The 17,749-nt window shown below is 34.0% G+C and overlaps 2 protein-coding genes across 2 annotated transcripts; one reads left to right on the forward strand and one right to left on the reverse strand.

The window, feature by feature from the left end:
• Positions 1–214: 214 nt before the first annotated feature.
• Positions 215–4,438, reverse strand: LOC110931737 (SKP1-like protein 1A). The gene is made up of 2 exons (XM_022175120.1): positions 4,019–4,438; positions 215–349 (listed from the first exon to the last, which is right to left on the reverse strand). The coding sequence occupies exons 1-2, from the start codon at positions 4,436–4,438 to the stop codon at positions 215–217; spliced, it is 555 nt and encodes a 184-aa protein (XP_022030812.1).
• Positions 4,439–8,780: 4,342 nt separating this feature from the next.
• LOC110929314 (NAC domain-containing protein 35) lies at positions 8,781–12,136 on the forward strand. Its single transcript, XM_022172451.2, has 3 exons — positions 8,781–9,088; positions 10,198–10,466; positions 11,264–12,136. Exons 1-3 carry the CDS (start codon positions 8,830–8,832, stop codon positions 11,906–11,908), a joined length of 1,173 nt encoding a protein of 390 aa, XP_022028143.1. The 5' UTR covers positions 8,781–8,829; the 3' UTR covers positions 11,909–12,136.
• The last annotated feature ends 5,613 nt before the right edge of the window (positions 12,137–17,749 follow it).

The raw sequence follows: 17,749 nt of genomic DNA on the forward strand, positions 1-17,749 counted from the left end.
TACAAAGTGTAACCCTAGGAGAGAGAGACCAAGTTCTCTGGACAGAAGATACTAGAGAGAGAAAGTATTTTGGAACAAATGACGCAGGAGAGCAACTCTGTTCTTATGAGTTCGCTTTATATATGCCAGCCAACAACCATTAGATTATGCGATCAACTTATCCAAAGCCCAACTCCTCATGTTTAACAACATAAGAGCAGCCCATTATCCTTATTCAGCCCATCAACAACCAGCCTTTCATAAGCCTAGCAACCAGCCTTCCAATCCAGACGCCCAATACAGCTTCTCTCAGCCCAGTGTTAGTCAATATATCAACGATGATAACATGTGACAAAAACAAAGCAAATGACTTTAGCACAAAACATTAGAAATTATTAATACAAATTATATGTTTGCATTAAATTGAAGATAGATATTTCAACACCCCCCCCCCCCAATTTAACAGTCAAACATATTTAAGCATGTTTAAGCATATATTTAATAAAACCAAAAAATATTTTAAAAAACTATATGTTCGAACCTTTTCCTTTCCTTTTTTTTACCATATAATCAACGACTTAAATGAAAAATTTTCCCTAAACATTTAAGGATAAAGCTGAGATCTTCTAAACATCAATGACCAAATGCAAATTCAAAATAATACTTCCCTGAACACTACAAATCGAATTGAATTACGTTCAAAGTAAACTTTCCTGTACACTACAAATCGACTTGAATCACGCTCACTTGATGGAAGGCCGTTGGGTCGTGTCCTGACACAGACATAAACCAAGTACCTGCGCCTCAGTTAAGCATCACCAAGAATTTAGCCCATCTTTGAAGCAGCCCAACTTCATACCTTTGGAAGCCCACCTCCAGTAAGTGTATTATGCAAAATTAACAAAAGATTACATGTATTAACAACAATTACTAGAGGAACTGACTTAAAAACCTATTTTTGCATGTGATGTGTGAAAATATTTCTCAAACTAGAAATGATTTAAGCTCGCATTCCTCACCAAGAAACCAGAAACCAATAACTATAATGCATTTCAACCCACCAAACAATGGAACCAAGCATAAAAGGCAATCAAACACTAGACACAACTTGGCACATATTTTATAAAGGGAAAGCACAAACCAAGATGATTTATTAACCAAAAAAATTGAATAAACACATCCAGATCATTTTATTCAAAACACAACTTTATTCAACTCAAAAAATTGTCAAGTATACCTTCAAACACATATAGACCATCTTGTTTGAATACACAATCTCATTAAATCTAACAGAAAATAGATCCTTCAACATGTAGAACCAAAAACAATCCTAGATTTAGCATACGAGATAGACAAATTTGAACAATTAAGTGAAACAGATTGAACAATAAGATACTTTTCACCAAAAACCTCGAAGAAACTTCTGGAATATTCAAAACTTTATTCAACATAAACTCAACTAAAATAACAAGAATTTATCAACAAATACTCATAGATCAATCACGAGATGATTTGAAGCAAACAAACACCTCACTAAATCTATCGGACAACCAATTCTCCAAACAAAGAACTAGGATCAAGTCCTAAATTTAGCACATGAGAGAATCTGAGTGATAATTGAAAGAACCTTCTAGAACTGTAAAGAAGAAATGCAAATTCTTGCAATCTGAACATTAAGGAATCACAAGATTCTATAATATCATCGATTACATATCTAAGGAAAACCAAGAGTTATGAAACTCAGAACAATGTTTGGAACTTTTTGAATAACACGACTCAAAGCACAAATCTGATTAAACCTAGAATCACACAATTCTACATCAGATAACAAACTTGCAGCTAAAAACTCATGGTTGAATAAAACCAGAAAACTTTTCCAACTAGAAAAGAACATCTTGCCAACCAGAAAAACAAAAAAAAAAAACTGTAAAACATATTTAAGAACAATCTTGACAAATTGGTTAAAACCACTTGAACCACATGGTTCGACTAACCATACAACAAAAGACAATAAGACATACGAACTATGTGTGGAAGACACTTCGACAGTCCAAAAACAACATTTAAAAAAATAGGACATATGGGTCAAACAAACCATCATGATACGGGTCAAACAAACCATCATGACATAGGTCAAACAAACCATCATGATACAATTTGATAAACAAAAAACCCATCAAGATACGGTCAATTCACGAACCACAAAGTTCCACAACCAGCAAAACAAGTCCGATAAAACGAGATCCACACGATTCTACAATGAACAACAATTCATGTATTCCTATGCCATTCATACGAGGATCAACCAACAAAACATACTTACAAACACACCTTATTTATCTCTATACATAGCCAAACAACATCTAAGACATTACCATTTGGTTGTTTTTTAAGAAAAACAAGAAGAGTTGACGTGACAAATGACTAAAATAACCCTTTAAAAACTTTTTCAAACTTATTTCTTAAAAAACAATATTTAACACAGATGCACACCAAATATGCATATACAAAATCAGATAAAAAAGTCTGATACAAATCGGCACTATGATCATAAGGGCTTAGATTCGATCAATACAAGAACCTAACAACAGCTCTAAACAGTGCAACTACAGAACAAGTTTGTATAAAACTAGATCAACAACACGAAGAATAGATAGAAACCAACACTACGATCTAACGCGACTAGACTCAACAACACGAAGAATCTTCAAACGAACCTAGATCAGTGTGGACAATACAAGCACCACCTAGACAAGTGAACTAACATCACTATGATCGGCGATGAAGTCTCAAAGAGACGAATAAGAAACAAATAAGATCACCAACACAATGATCCTACACAAACTTCACTACGATCTGACTCAAAACATGGAGAATCCAAGACCAGTGAGATAAAGGAAAACACTATCGAAGAACACATCTTCAAGATAGTATAGCCTTTACAAGATAAGACTCAATCAGCCAGATCTACATTCAATCTCACACATACAGATCCTCAACACGACGATCTGCTTTAACTCTCAACAAGACTTAACGGACACACTACAAATATGAACAAACAAGAACAAGTAACACCCTAAATCTCAATTTCAATATGAAACCCTAGAGAGCAATAATGTGACGGGAAAGAAAGAAAAAACCCCACTTAAAACCAACCGAGAACCACATTCTTAGAATCAAAGAACATATTAATCATGGCCCAACATGTATGAACATATCATTTAGAAATATAATAACCATGTGCCAATAACAAAATTCAAGGTTGTTACTACTAGCAACAAGGATCAAGAACAAAGTTTAATACACATAGAACATAGCACAAAGATTTTAACAAACAAATACTTTTATTCTTTTTTTTTTACAAAAACTGTACAGATCTAAACGATTGGAACAACAATGAAAACAGTAAGCAACTATGCGAAACCTCGACAGGGACAAGATCAGAGGTTCATCACTCAAAGGTGCCTCTACAAGCCATATCGAGGAAGCCTTTTAGACCTAGACAGAATCTAAACAACCAGAGATAAACAACAACAACAAGTAACACAGAGTATAACAACACAACAAACAAGAAGCAATCAGAACAGGAATAAAACAAAAATAAACAAGAATGCAACAGGATGTACCCTTCCTGTGTCCCAAATTCACAAAACCGGTCCAACTACCCCGGCTAAATGCAAGAATTAAAAACATAAAATATATCAAGGTACAATCTCACCAGAAAAGCAAACCCAAGCTAGGGTTTCTCCTGTTCGTGTTCTAAGTTTTACAACCATCACTTAGGGTTGAACTTAGAACAAAACGATAACTTCCTTTTCTTGAATTCCTTTGCACAGCACCAGAACTTTCAGAAACACTAGATCCGAGCTTTCTTTACTTGAATGCCTTTTCTTGAATCCCATTTCTAATACTATTTAAACTATGAACATCCTTTATGTGTTTGGTTACATTTTCTTGCTTTTAAAATATAAGCATGTGACACCCACAAAACACTGCTGTAGTATAAACAGACAAGACAGATAAACAACTGGTAATTTACTGAAAAAACCCACGCATTCACCCTGCGCATCTCCTCCTCTTCTTCAGGAGTCTTTCCTTTAATCATGTCAGCAACTGTCTGGTAGATCAGATCAAGCAGCTCCTTGATGTTCAAATAGTTCATAGCCAGAATAAGATCAAACAGAGTACCCTGATCGGCTTTCACAAAGTCAAAATCAAAGGATTTAAGATCCGCTTTAGCGGCCTTCTCGTTGCTATTCGGTGTCTCCACATGTTTCTTACAGTGTTCGATAACCTTTGAGAGGATCTTACTGGTGACGTTGGGCAAAGGGATGCTGGTGTTAGCACAACCGTCTTCGATCATGTGCTCGATCGTTTGAGGCTCCACTGCAACAACCTCGTCAACCACGAATGTTTCACCGTCATAGTTTGTTAACACGATGGTTTTTGAATATGACATGATCGGAATTTGGGAGAGAAAAGAAACCCTAATATTGCGATTTAAATGGATCAACAACAATCGGAAGCAATGAACAAACCCTAGAGCACCAATGGCTCTGATACCATGTCAAATAACAGGTATCAAGACTGGATAAAGTCAAACAGACGTTTTATTAACCCAGAAATATAAATGAACAGAAGAACAAGAACTGCAAAGTGTAACCCTAGGAGAGAGAGACCAAGTTCTCTGGATAGAAGACTCTAGAGAGAGAAAGCATTTTGGAATAAATGACACAGGAGAGCAACTCTGTTTATTATGAGTTCGCTTTATATGTGCCAGCTAACAACCATTAGATTATGCGATCCACTTATCCAAAGCCCAACTCCTCATGTTCAGTAACATAACAGCAGCCCATTATCCTTATTCAGCCCATCAGCAACCAGCCTTCCATAAGCCCAGCAACCAACCTTCCAATCCAGACGCCTAATACAGTTTCTCTCAACCCAGTGTTAAGTCAATATATCAACGATCATAACATGTGACAAAAACAAAGCAAATGACTTTAGCACAAAACATTAGAAATTATTAATATGAATTATATGTTTGCATTAAATTGAAGATAGACATTTCAACAAAGACAAACCTTAAGAACTAAAATGACAATTTACTCTTCAATTTAAGAGTGAGCTTATCCGGGTCTTGCAAATTATAATACCTACCAACATTTTTTATGTAAATGAAATATTTGAAACCTTAGTAATTGTTTTTCACCTTTAGTGACACGATTTGGTCTGCGTTTAAGTAAATATATAAATAATCACTAAGGTTTAAAAAACGCCATTTAGATTTCTATAATTTAAAATGATCAAAGAGCAAAATAAATAAATATATAAATAAAAAACACAGTTGTTGTTGTGATCGGGGTCACGGGCTTCACTTGACTATTTCAGACCCATACAAAAACAAAACAAAAAAGTACACTCCGCAACCAAATTCCACACACAGCCTTGCAAACTATCTCCATGTTTCTTGCCCTTTTTACTATATTAAATTCAAATATAATCTTTTTATTATGTATGCAAATTTAGTCATCGTGTAATCTTATTTTTATAAAAAAAAAAAATAAACCTAAAATTATTAAAAAGGTCTGTCTTACCAAACATCATTTGATTGATTCATTTGTTTTTATTTTAAGAAAAATTTACACAAAATCATAATTCACTTTTTATACGAGTTGGAAACCAAAAAAAGATGATAAATTATTAAATTAGATAAAAATTAAATGTTAGAATAAAGAAAGGTCCAAACCCACCGCTAACGGGTGGTGTCCACCCCCTCTTGATCTCGTTTTGAGATGTCATTTTCTATCATAAGCCACCCCTACATGTAGCCCCACGAAACCTATGTAGATCGTTCGATTGATTTTCTATCAACCACACTTCAACTTATGTAAGTTGTCAAAGAGATTACATTAACCTTAGTTAAATTAAGCAAATTCAAATCTTATTTGACATTAAAATAAATTTTGGGAAATAACCCACAAAGAACACATCATAGTTGTGTTGGTTTATTAATTGTAAGAGCATTCACATCCATTCCATCATATTTTCACCTTAAATTACACTAAAAACACTATATTTTCTCGCTCCTTCTCAATTAAATAATATGTTTTTATACCTTTATCATCACATTCTCTCTCTTTCACTCACAACCACTTTCAAAATATATAAAAAAATTATAGGGGGTGAACAGTGTCCCCCAAATATACAGATGAACAGTAACATTTTCTCTCTCATCCACTCAAAACCACTTTTTATACTCTTTACATTATAAAAACTCCACACACAGAACTTGATGGAATGGATGTGAATGCTCTAACGGTGTTGTTCAACTATTAGCCCTTTGGGTATACTTTAACCTAACTTAACTCCACCTAAGTGACACATCAACTTTTTTTCCTCATTTCACTTTGTCTCACTCTAAGGAAATAGTTTAACATTTTAACACATAACTCATTTAATGCACTTTAACATTGAGTTTTTGTCTAAAAAAGAAAATAATAATTAATTTAATCTCTTAACATTGGGTTAACATGTTAACACATAACTCATTTAATGCACTTAAACACAAGGAGGGAGTGGTTTGCAATGTTAGTTAACATGCCATATCATTGTTAATAATCTAGATGTTAGAGTACACCCTATGGCCTTAATTGTGTTGTTTTCGTAAATATATCATATTTTTCTCCAAAAAAAATCCATTTTTTTTAAATAAACACTAGTTTTTTACGTCACACATTGCTATGTTTACAAAAAAAAATTTCGAAAACCTAGTTGCGTAAAACACAATGGACAAAAAGCGTAAAAAATGATTTCTTTCTGAAACGCAATGGATCAAAAACACAATAAAATGTCTTATTTCTAAAACGCAATAGGCAGAAAACACAAAGAAATGTCTTATTTCTAAAACGCAATGGCTAGAAAACATAAAGATATGTCTTTTTCTCTAAAACTCAATTGCCTAAAAAAAACAAAAGAAAGTGTTCTTTTTAAACCGCAATAGACTGAAATCACATAAAAATGTGTTTTAAATACATAAAAATGTATTTTTACCTAAAACGCAATTGTCTAAAAACATTTCAAAATGTGTTTTTCTAAAACGCAATGGACAAAAAAACACAAATGTCTTTTATTCTAAAACGCAATTGCCTAAAAACACAAAAGTGTTCTTTCTAAAACGCAATATAAAAATACATAAAAATGTATTTTACCTAAAACGCAATGAACTAAAAACACTTCAAGATGTGTTTTTCTAAAACGCATTAGATCAAAAAACACATAAAAATATGTTTTCCTAAAACGCAATAGATAAAAACACAAAAGAAAGTGTTTTTTTTTCTAAAATGCAATGGACTAAAAAACACATAAAATGTGTTTTACCTAAAACGCAATGGAGTAAAACACAATAAAATGTGTTGTTTCTAAAACTCAATGGACTGAAAATACAAAAAAAAAAAACAGTGTTTTTCATTACTTTGTAAAACGTAATGACTCAATTAAAAAACACAGATCGTAAAAATGCAATTCAAAAATTTCTTACATAGATCGAAGCCGATTTCTTCAGATTTTTTCAACGATTGACGAAATTGGAATGTTAGAAAGATTTATCAGCGATCGAATCGAACGAATCGAGTGTTTCGCTTCAAAATAACTGGAAAAAAATGAGATATTGTATCAAATTAATCTGGGTTTCTTCAAAAAAGTTGAAGAACATGTTGATTGAATGTTTGAATCATTGATTGGTGACGGAAATCGCACTATACTGTAGTGATTATTGAGATAGAAAGTGAAGAAAAGGTTAAAGATGGCGGGCTTTGAAAATGCTATGTTTTGAAGTTACAGAGAGAAGAATAAAGAAAATTAGATAAAATTGATTAAAATACTCTTCATTTTTATTTTAAATTTTGTCATATGTTATGATCTTAAGCAATTCGTGTAAGTTGATATAAACCTAAATGAAAAAAATGTGATTTACTCCAAACTTTATGTTCGAGTTACAAATTATTATTTTTTTTCTATACAACAAGATGAAAATAAACTTTGTTAAACTTTTTAACATTCAATTTCCAATACAGTTACAAAGTGTCTAGTTTTAGTATTAACGAAACTGTTATTAGACTTAATTATTAAAAAATATTTGGACTAGTATTCATGTATTATAGCCAATGGTATTATAGTCTAATGGTATCTTGATGGTGTAATAAGACTTATGACCATTAGGTTATGGGTTCGATTCTCATAATGGAGTTTTTCCAGATTTATTGGGTTTTCTCCTGAATTGGTGTATAGGCATTATTTCCTAGTGGAGATGGATATGATCGGATGGTTCCGCTGGTGGCACGATAATACTCAAGTGATCCTTCAATGATCCAAATTTATCATTAAAAAAAGATGTATTAATGTATAAATGTGTGTATGTATGTATTTCTTTATTTGTTTTTTTCATTCCCTAGACCTACCAATGGATAAGTTCGTTGGTATTTAGCATACTTCTCATAAATTTATTTGTTGTAACAAAACTACAAAATTCAGAAAAATACAAAAAATAAAGCTACAAATATCATTTATTGTGCATAGAATAACACATTTAAATTTCATTTATTAGTTAGAAATTTGCAATAGTAGTTAACAATTATGCATGATTAATTTATGTGTTGTGTTAATGATATTTAGGTTAAGAAGGTTAAATCACTATGAAAATAAAATAAAAGTAGATAAAGTTAAAGAAAAAATCAATCAAGTCTTCAACTAGTATATTATACGAGCTTGCTTTTAAAACCATAAATATAAAATAAAAATAAACAGTTACATATTATTGGCATCTATAAAAGGAAAGACAATGAGTAGTTGATGGGCGTAGAAGAAATTGAGTTAAATAAAGTAATGATGAACCAGCAGGAAGAGGAGATGAGCAGCCGTAAGAATAAGCAAGGCGACGAAGACGAAGATGATCATGAAAACGACATGGTGATGCCAGGCTTTAGATTTCATCCAACGGAGGAAGAGCTTGTTGAGTTCTACCTTCGCCGTAAGGTAGAGGGCAAGAGATTCAATGTTGAACTTATCACTTTTCTTGATCTTTATCGTTATGATCCTTGGGAGCTTCCTGGTATACTTTCTTTAAATTTCTTTTCTGTGCTGTGCTCTTCTTTACTTTACTTTACTTAAACCTACCTACCTACCTACCTATTACTTCTTCAAGATTTGTCTCTATTTATGTTTTTGATCATCATGTGAATTCTTCCATCATATTAACCTAAACTGCAAAGCTTGTGTACAATCATGACCATCATCTGGTTGATCATCATTTTTTGTGGGTTAGAGTTGTTTAGGTCTTTTCTTATTGAACTTTGCAAAAAGATGTTTTCATCATGAACACTGTTTACTTCATTTTCCAGCTAAGGAGGCTTTTGGGTGTGTGGTTTTGCTTCACCATTTTCTGGGTATTTGCTACAACTTGTTTGTTATGGTTTTAAGATTGTTTTGTGAGTAAATTTAGCAAAATTTGTGTTCATCATCATCTACTTTTCAAGTAAATATTGCTTTTTGGATTTGTAAAATCATGAATTCATAATCATCTTCATCATCATCATCATCATCATCATCATCATCATCATCATCATCATCATCATCATCATCATCATCATCATCATCATCATCATCATCATCATCAACATTATCATCATAGGGATATATCTACATGAGCATCTTTTTATCTAGCTAATGATTAGCATGTGAGTTTGTGGTTTTCTTCACAATTTCTAAAATTTGCTAGATTTGGGTTAATTATTTCATTATTTAATGGAATTTGCAAAATTATTTGTGAGGTGTGGACTGGGATTCTCCTTCATTGTGTGGGCTTTGTTTTCTTGCTGGTTTTTGCATTTGAATTTTGTCAGTATTCATAATTTTTTCCTGTTAATGAATCTTGTTTGTTGCTCATGACTAATTTGACTTGTACACAAGTTGTGTATGGTATTTACTTGATTTCTACCGGAATTTAAATTTCTGATTGAATTTTAACATAAAATATCTTAACATGAGTCAAATTCTTCTTCTTCTTCTTCATGTGTTACAAAACTATATGTTTAATGCCCATTGTTCATGGTTTTGGAAACAAACCCTACTTGTTTTATTTTATATGATCAAAAATAATTTGTTTATCATTCAAATTAATTGATATGCATAATGATTTATAGTTTGCTTCTTTTCTTTTAGCATTGGCAGCAATTGGGGAAAAAGAATGGTTTTTCTATGTTCCACGGGATAGAAAGTACCGAAATGGGGATCGCCCAAACCGTGTGACAACTTCAGGCTATTGGAAAGCCACAGGAGCCGATAGAATGATACGAACAGAAAATTTCAGGTCCATCGGGTTAAAGAAAACACTCGTTTTTTACTCCGGAAAGGCTCCTAAAGGCATTCGAACAAGTTGGATCATGAACGAGTATCGCTTGCCTCAACATGAAACTGAAAGATTACAAAAGGTACCAAGTTCTCTTAATTAGTTTCAATTCCACTACTCAAACTAAGCAAAAAAACAAATGGTATATACCAAAATTAAGAAACTAAGTTGATCAACATTTTATGATCCAAGAAACCTCAAATCCTGATATATATTGCATCAAAATTATGAATTATTGCGATTTTTAGGTGGTATGGAGTTTGTGTATGTTTTTTTATACATTTATGAAAGTTTGTGTTGTCCATCTAGGCCGCTCACTACCATGGCTAGTGAACTCATGCAAATCCACTAAGGTAACAAGCGAACCCCTCGACTTTGCTAGGTGTGGCAAACAAACGTGGCTAATTAAGTGTGATAATTAAAGGAGCAAACTTCATCCTTTATTCCATGTAAATTGTTACTGTTGGGTTTAGTTTGCTGGTTTTGTCCTCACCCATGGTAGCAAATTGCCTATACCACACTATACTGTTACCAAAACTACAAATCACCAGTAAATATAAAAAAAAAAAAAAAAAAAAAATCCAACATTACTCTAACAACATCTTTTCGAGAACATGATTGCTATGAAGTGCATGATGAACTTAACTTTTTTAATTATAATGGAATTAACTTGATTGAATGCTTGCTATATAGTTTGTGGGGATATATGTATCATCTCATCACAGAATTTAAAGTGTAGTTTGACCAGATGACCAATATCACCGCTAGCTTTAAATGCTTGTCTCTTTCTATTTATCATTTATATTATCACCGCTAGGTTTTAATGCACGTTATAGTAATGAAATTATTCTTTTTTTTTTTATTATTATTATTTTGCAGGCTGAGATTTCACTTTGTAGGGTTTACAAACGGCCTGGAGTGGAAGACCACCCATCTGTCCCTCGCACTCTACCAACAACTAGGGCTACATCATCAAGACTATCTAATGCTGATAAGAGACAACATTCCAACAACTTGTTGAGTTTCCACTCCATTGAAGGCCAAAGTTCAAATCAAAATGATGATAAGTTGAGTGAAACAAGTGGTAGTAGCACTACTGACATCGTAGGAACCAACCTGGGCCTTTCAAGCACCATAACTCCGTCTTATAGTAACTATGTTACTTCATTTCCGACCATCTCCGCCACGCTGCCACCGCATACATCATCATCAGTCCCCCCCACCAACCCGTCCCCCGGCATATTCCCCAACACTGTGGATGACCTCCAAAGAATCATAAGCTATCAACAAGCTTCGGTCAATAATCTAGCCTCTCAAGCTTTTCACATTCAGAATTATCAACATAAACTTTCTAATAATATGGTTTTACAACCGCAAATACAACCGCAGTTGCAGCAACAACAATCGCTTCTTGCGCTGAATAACTTGGCCGGAGAGGTTCAAGTGAATTTCCCGGATAGGCTATGGGAATGGAATCCGATGCCGGGAGAAGGAAGCAAGGATTACACCAACCCTTTCAAGTAGTTATTTTTAGGAGAATCATTCTATATTTGAGAGGAATATATTTAAGCTAATTGCATGTACTTGTAGCATGGCTTAGCTGACAAATTAGTACCAATACATAATATAGTGTAAAAGACAGATTTGGCATCCTAGGGTTTAGAAATTTAGTGTTATACATTTGCCTCCACCACCCCATTTGTAATTTGTATTATAGCTATTAGCTAATTAATTATACTCTACATAAAATTACATGGAGAGAGAAAAGGAGATGTTATACTATGATATTAATTGATACATTGCATGTGTTAATAGTATAGTGTATGTATTATTGTCACATACACTAAACACGTTATTTATGATACATTATTGCAGTTATTCTTGCATACTCTATGCATGCATTCTTACACTAAATGTGTTACTAATTATGTTTTAGTTTAATCATTGTTACATACACTTTGTGTCAGTAATGATGTTTTACTCTAATTGTTGTTGCATACTTGCCAATGACTACCAGCTCAGCTGATAAGAGGTGTGAAGGTTTACCCACAGGTCAAGGGTTTGATCCCAGGTCAATGGGGTTCCTGCACGGGGCTTAGGCCAGACCGACCAGGAGGTACCGCATTATGGGCCGGCGGATTCGAACCTGAGCGGGTACGCCTAGAGGCGGCCAAGGTATCCGGTTGATCCACCCCTTCCAAAAAAAATTATTGTCGCATACATATGCATTCTTAGTGTGTATGAATTAGTTATTACACCATATGTGTTGTTGATATGTTTTAGCATATGCATTGCTTTTTGATGTTGATCATATTTTCTCAGTTCGTTCCTTTTAAATTCACTATAGATTTCAGATCTGTTAAATAGGTTTAGATAGGCAAGTAGAAAAAAAGACTTTCCAGAATTTGTGCCTATGCAATCTATTTTCAATCTTAGAGCGTTAAAGGAGAAACGATCCCAACCTTTGATCAAGACCAGATTACACAAACATATATTGCTATCCTCAAACTTAGGGTTGATTTCACTTGTGCTAATTTTATTTTTGAATGGTCAACTAAATCACCAGATAAATATCCTAGAATGCCCTCAGTCGAGCAAATGCATCCCCTCCTCCATAACAGCCAGAGTTGGTTCGGCTAGGTTTCGAACTGACGACCTCCAGAGACCTAGTTTTAAACTGCATTGTCATCACCAATTTCATTTAAAGTGATATTAGTAGGAGTTGAACTTGTGAACTCAAGGAGAGAAACAAGTGATTAACCACTAGAACAACTTGCGAATACATAAGTGTTAGATTGATAAATAAAACTAAATATCAATTTTATAAAAATGTTAGTAGCACTTTAACTTATATTAATTTTAAACTACATTGTATCAGCAGGCATGAAAGTATGTGTACAAGTTTGAGATCCATACAAAAAGTTGGAGGATGAAAGTGAGTTTGTGTGGAGTGTGTGTGTCAGTGTGTGCAAGTCTTACATGACAACTACTGGTACATTCTTTCTAGGGATATGGTCTAGTTTAATGCGGGGAAGCAGAGCTGAAAGTCTTCTGTAAGTTAGGGTGGGGTTGAGAAACATTATTGCTTCCTCCACTGGGCCCAGATGCCGCATGGTTGCGGTTGTGTCCAACGTGTTTCTTCTTACTTTAGTTTTAATATATTTTAATATTATAAAGGACAAGGGAATTGATGTTCAAATACATATACAAAAAAATTTCATAATATAAGTCATGTGATATATTACTGATAGTATAGTCCAAATTAAAACGCGTTAACTAATGTCTACTACTATTAGTTTGACTACATGTCTACTACATTAGAAATTGCTGTTTGTTTTACTCAAATCCCAACAACTTTATTACAATGTGATATGTAAAAATAACAGCATTTATTAAATATATCCCGTAATAGTCTGCATCGGTTTTCTTTTAGTTGTTTCATATGGCCTCTGACTCGTGTAACGCAATGTATTTTATTCATATAAACAATTTGATATTCTAACACTAAAAACGTTGTTCGAATGATATTATGTGTCCATTCATTTCGTTTATAAACCACATTTTATTTAAAAATTTTTGCATTTAGCTCTAAATGTTATTATTCAAATTTATGAACCACATACATACATACATACATACATACATACACAAATACATATATACATACTCACATTATACTCATATGCATACGTCCACATAGTTATGTACATTTGATATTTAAAATAAGAATAATTATATAGGTTGTTTCTTACATATTTGTACAAATCCTTAAATGTCGTCAGAAATGTATCACAACTTGCAATGGACTTAAGCATTTTGTCATAAATGCGTAGGAAATTGTACTCATACATGGATTGTTTCCTTTGCCTTTGTGACAATTATATTTAAAAATAAGCATTTTGTCAAGTATATTTATTATGATTTTAGTGGTATAGGCAATGATAAGGATACTCAGATCACCATTGGTCGTCAATTGGTTTCATAGGTAATCAAGTTCAAGTACTTAGAGTTGTTTGTATTTACATTATCCTTATATGATTTTAGGTCCGAAACTAGAGTTTCGCATGTAGGGGATATTGACTTCTTCCTAGTGGAGTCAGGACTTCAAAAAGGTCTCGATTTTGTTTTCACTTGTCCTGGACGCGCTGCCAAAATCGATCTATGTGATAGTCCCGTGGTAGATGCTTTTTACTGACGATATTGTGTTAGTTGCGGAAAATGAAACGAAGCGTGAATTTGAGGTTAGAGGGGTGGTGAGCTGCTTTAGAGGGCAAAGATTTAAGGAATAGTCGCTCTAAGACCGAGTACCTTTTTTATTTCAGTTGTGTAGGCGATGTTGATGACACTTAAATCACCATTAAGAGACGGGTGGTTTCGCAGGTAACCACGTCCAAGTATTTATGATCATTTGTACAAAGGGATGGGGAGATACATAATGGCATAGCCCACCACATCCGGATTAGTTAGTGTAGACGGCGAGCAGCCTCCAGGGTTTTGTCAACAAGCTTCCCAGCAAAACTAAGGGGAAATTTTGTAGGGTTGCATTAGATCTGCTTTGTTATACCAAATAGATTGTTGGGCCATCATGAAGATACCGTGATACCTGTGTCACTTCAACCATCAAGCAAATACCAAACCAATGAAATATTGTATTTCATGCTTGGGATTGGTATAAATATGTGCATCGTTTGCACATATCAATTCTTGTTCGATTTCAAGCTTTAAATCGCTCTCTAGAAGGTTATACGCGCACGGATGCGTAAATATAACCAGTTTAATGCAACAAACACTCCGGAATAGTGAAATAGGCTTAACAGACCTTAAATAACCTTTACATAACTTAGAAATAAGTTTTGGAGGGTTTGGTGTGGCGAAATCAAGTTTATTCGCTTACAGGGACTAAGTTCGACAAACTGCGAAAGTATGCCGATTTGTACTGTAACGAACATTCCGGAACTTGATTATAAGTTAAATATGCCCTAAATATCCTTTACATAGCTTAGAAATAGGCTTTGAGGTGTTTGGTGCGCAAAAATAAACTTTCATGATCAATAGGGACTAAAAGCGTCAAAAAGTGCATATGTTTGTATTTTCACGCATATCGTATGTTCTGAATACATCCGGACATCAAAAAATTTATGTAATCATTAAAATATTTTATTTTAGTGATTGGCATGATAAAATTTCATTCGTCGCTCAATTTGGATCGTTTTTGCATCCGTTACGACTTCCGTCGTAATTTACCGAACAACGCAACCGTACGACCAAACGAGCCGACATCCGGGATATTTTTGAGCACATTTCAAGTTCCCTATACTTTAACTTCATTTTAGAGCCTTAAAATGGGGTTAACGGGGCTTAAAATTGCCAAAACGCATCAGAAACCCAGTTTGGAGGTGCAGGGGCCTGTTCTGCCAATTGCTGAAAGTTTTTGCCAGCACACAAGGTCCTTACGGACCGTATGTGAGTGCTTACGGTCCGTAAGCCACCCCCAGCTCAGCAGAATCTTTTTTTTATTAAAAACCCATCTTCCCATTGTTTTGCACATGGTTTCCTTGTTTCTATGGGCTGGTTTTGGGTGCCCCTTGTTTACCAAATCAGTGGATGCAAGTGTAGGGCTGAGATTGAAGCTCGGTTTTCGATAAACGATCCTAACGGTTGTGCGAAAACTATAAATACCCCTCCATTGTTCCACTTGCAACTCACACCTTGATGCTGAAAGTTCTCTAAGTTGGAGCTCTAAGCACTCCATACCTGAGAATATTTGGGATCAAGACTCCATTCTTGGACCTTTTGTAAGTATTCTTTCGTTCTTTTATTGCTTTTCGAGTTAGAAAGTCAAACTGTGTTTGACTTTATGCGTTGACCAGTTTATGGTCAACACGAAGTTCGTTTGAACTTCGCAACGTGAGCATAATCACGATGGTTATAGTCCCTAGTGACTATGCCTACTGATTACCACGTTGATTAGATGTAGTGACGAGTCATAGTTTCGGCCAAAATGCGTGTTTATGCGTATTTTGTAACCAAACTACTCTTAGGTATCAAAATCGTTTGTTTTGATATCCAACTTGTTTTCAAACCTTATTAAACATGTTTTAAACATATTTAGCTCGTCACTTTTAGATTAGTGCTTATGTAGGGTCGTAAGGTAAGCTATCTAAACAATCGCTTATACTTTCGAACCCGACCTGTTTGGTCGATCTTAAGGATCCGACCAAACACTTTAGGTGACCATAGTTGTATAGGGAATAACCTTCCGAGGTTATACCTTATGGTCACTTCGTTTAAGTAGGTGTATGATAAGTAGTTTATATGTCTTAGGAAAATGACCAAAATGCCCTTTTCATGCATAATTGATATTTAAGCACATGTAACCCAAACTTTTGTCATTTAAATGATTATGCAACATAATTAAACATTTTAGGGCATATGATACTTGTCGTAGGACTAGTTAGGCGGTCCAAACGCGTTTTACGCGAACGACGCGTTAAAGTAGCTTAAGCTACCTAAACGGGTCGTAATGGGTTGTAAGCACTTAGGATAAGTTTCATTTTAGGATGTAGGCTTTGTTAGACCATATTATATGAGTTCCTATACTCATTTGGTTTACGAAACCTCATCCTATCCGATCTTCCGATTTAGGTCCGGTTTATTTACTTAGTCACTCATATTAGGTGCCGTTTGATTTCCGTGACTCCTCTAGCCTGCTTGGTAGTTGTGCAAGACTGGTAAGCACTCTCAAGTGAGTACATAGTCCCATATTTTACTGTTTTTCAAATGTTTTGGGGTGAAGCATGTGTACCTATTGGTTATTTTCATGATTTCAAAGTATAATTGATTATACATGTTAGTACTTATCTTTTGACAAACTGAATGATTATCTATGGTATAAACACTGATTTTTCAAAGATTATAAAATTAATTGTTGGAATAGTACTTATTTTTGTTCACCAGACCGGTTGGTAGTATGATATAGTGCTATAGGATTTGACACCCCATTCCTGTTGTCATGGAATGTCTGAAACCAATTTATTTCTCCATCCAAATAGGGATTGCCTTTGTGGTATCCCTATAGTCTCAAAGGTGTAGTTTTATGCACTAGGTCTGAATGAATTCTTAAATCACATTATTTTTGGTATATTTAGTTATACTCCCAAAAGTATAGTTTGATATACTCTCATATGTGATATTGTACAAAACCAACATATATTTTGTTGATAACCAAAACATAATTTGATATGTTATTTATAAAATCCAAAGCATATTTTGATATGTTATTTATAAAACCAAAACATAGTTTAATATGTTATTTATAAAATCCAAAGCATATTTTGATATGTTATTTATAAAACCAAAACATAG

The sequence above is a fragment of the Helianthus annuus genome, chromosome 3, assembly GCF_002127325.2.
Source record: "Helianthus annuus cultivar XRQ/B chromosome 3, HanXRQr2.0-SUNRISE, whole genome shotgun sequence".
NCBI classification, from domain to species: Eukaryota; Viridiplantae; Streptophyta; class Magnoliopsida; order Asterales; family Asteraceae; genus Helianthus; species Helianthus annuus.

Coding starts and splice junctions, on each gene's coding strand:
- LOC110931737 (XM_022175120.1), bottom strand. CDS start 4,438: ATGTCATATTCAAAAACCATCGTGTTAACAAACTATGACGGTGAAACA. Junction 350..4,018: donor TGAATGCGTGGGTTTTTTCA/GTAAATTACCAG, acceptor TTTGTGCTAAAG/TCATTTGCTTTGTTTTTGTC.
- LOC110929314 (XM_022172451.2), top strand. CDS start 8,830: ATGGGCGTAGAAGAAATTGAGTTAAATAAAGTAATGATGAACCAGCAG. Junction 9,089..10,197: donor TGATCCTTGGGAGCTTCCTG/GTATACTTTCTT, acceptor CTTTTCTTTTAG/CATTGGCAGCAATTGGGGAA. Junction 10,467..11,263: donor AAACTGAAAGATTACAAAAG/GTACCAAGTTCT, acceptor ATTATTTTGCAG/GCTGAGATTTCACTTTGTAG.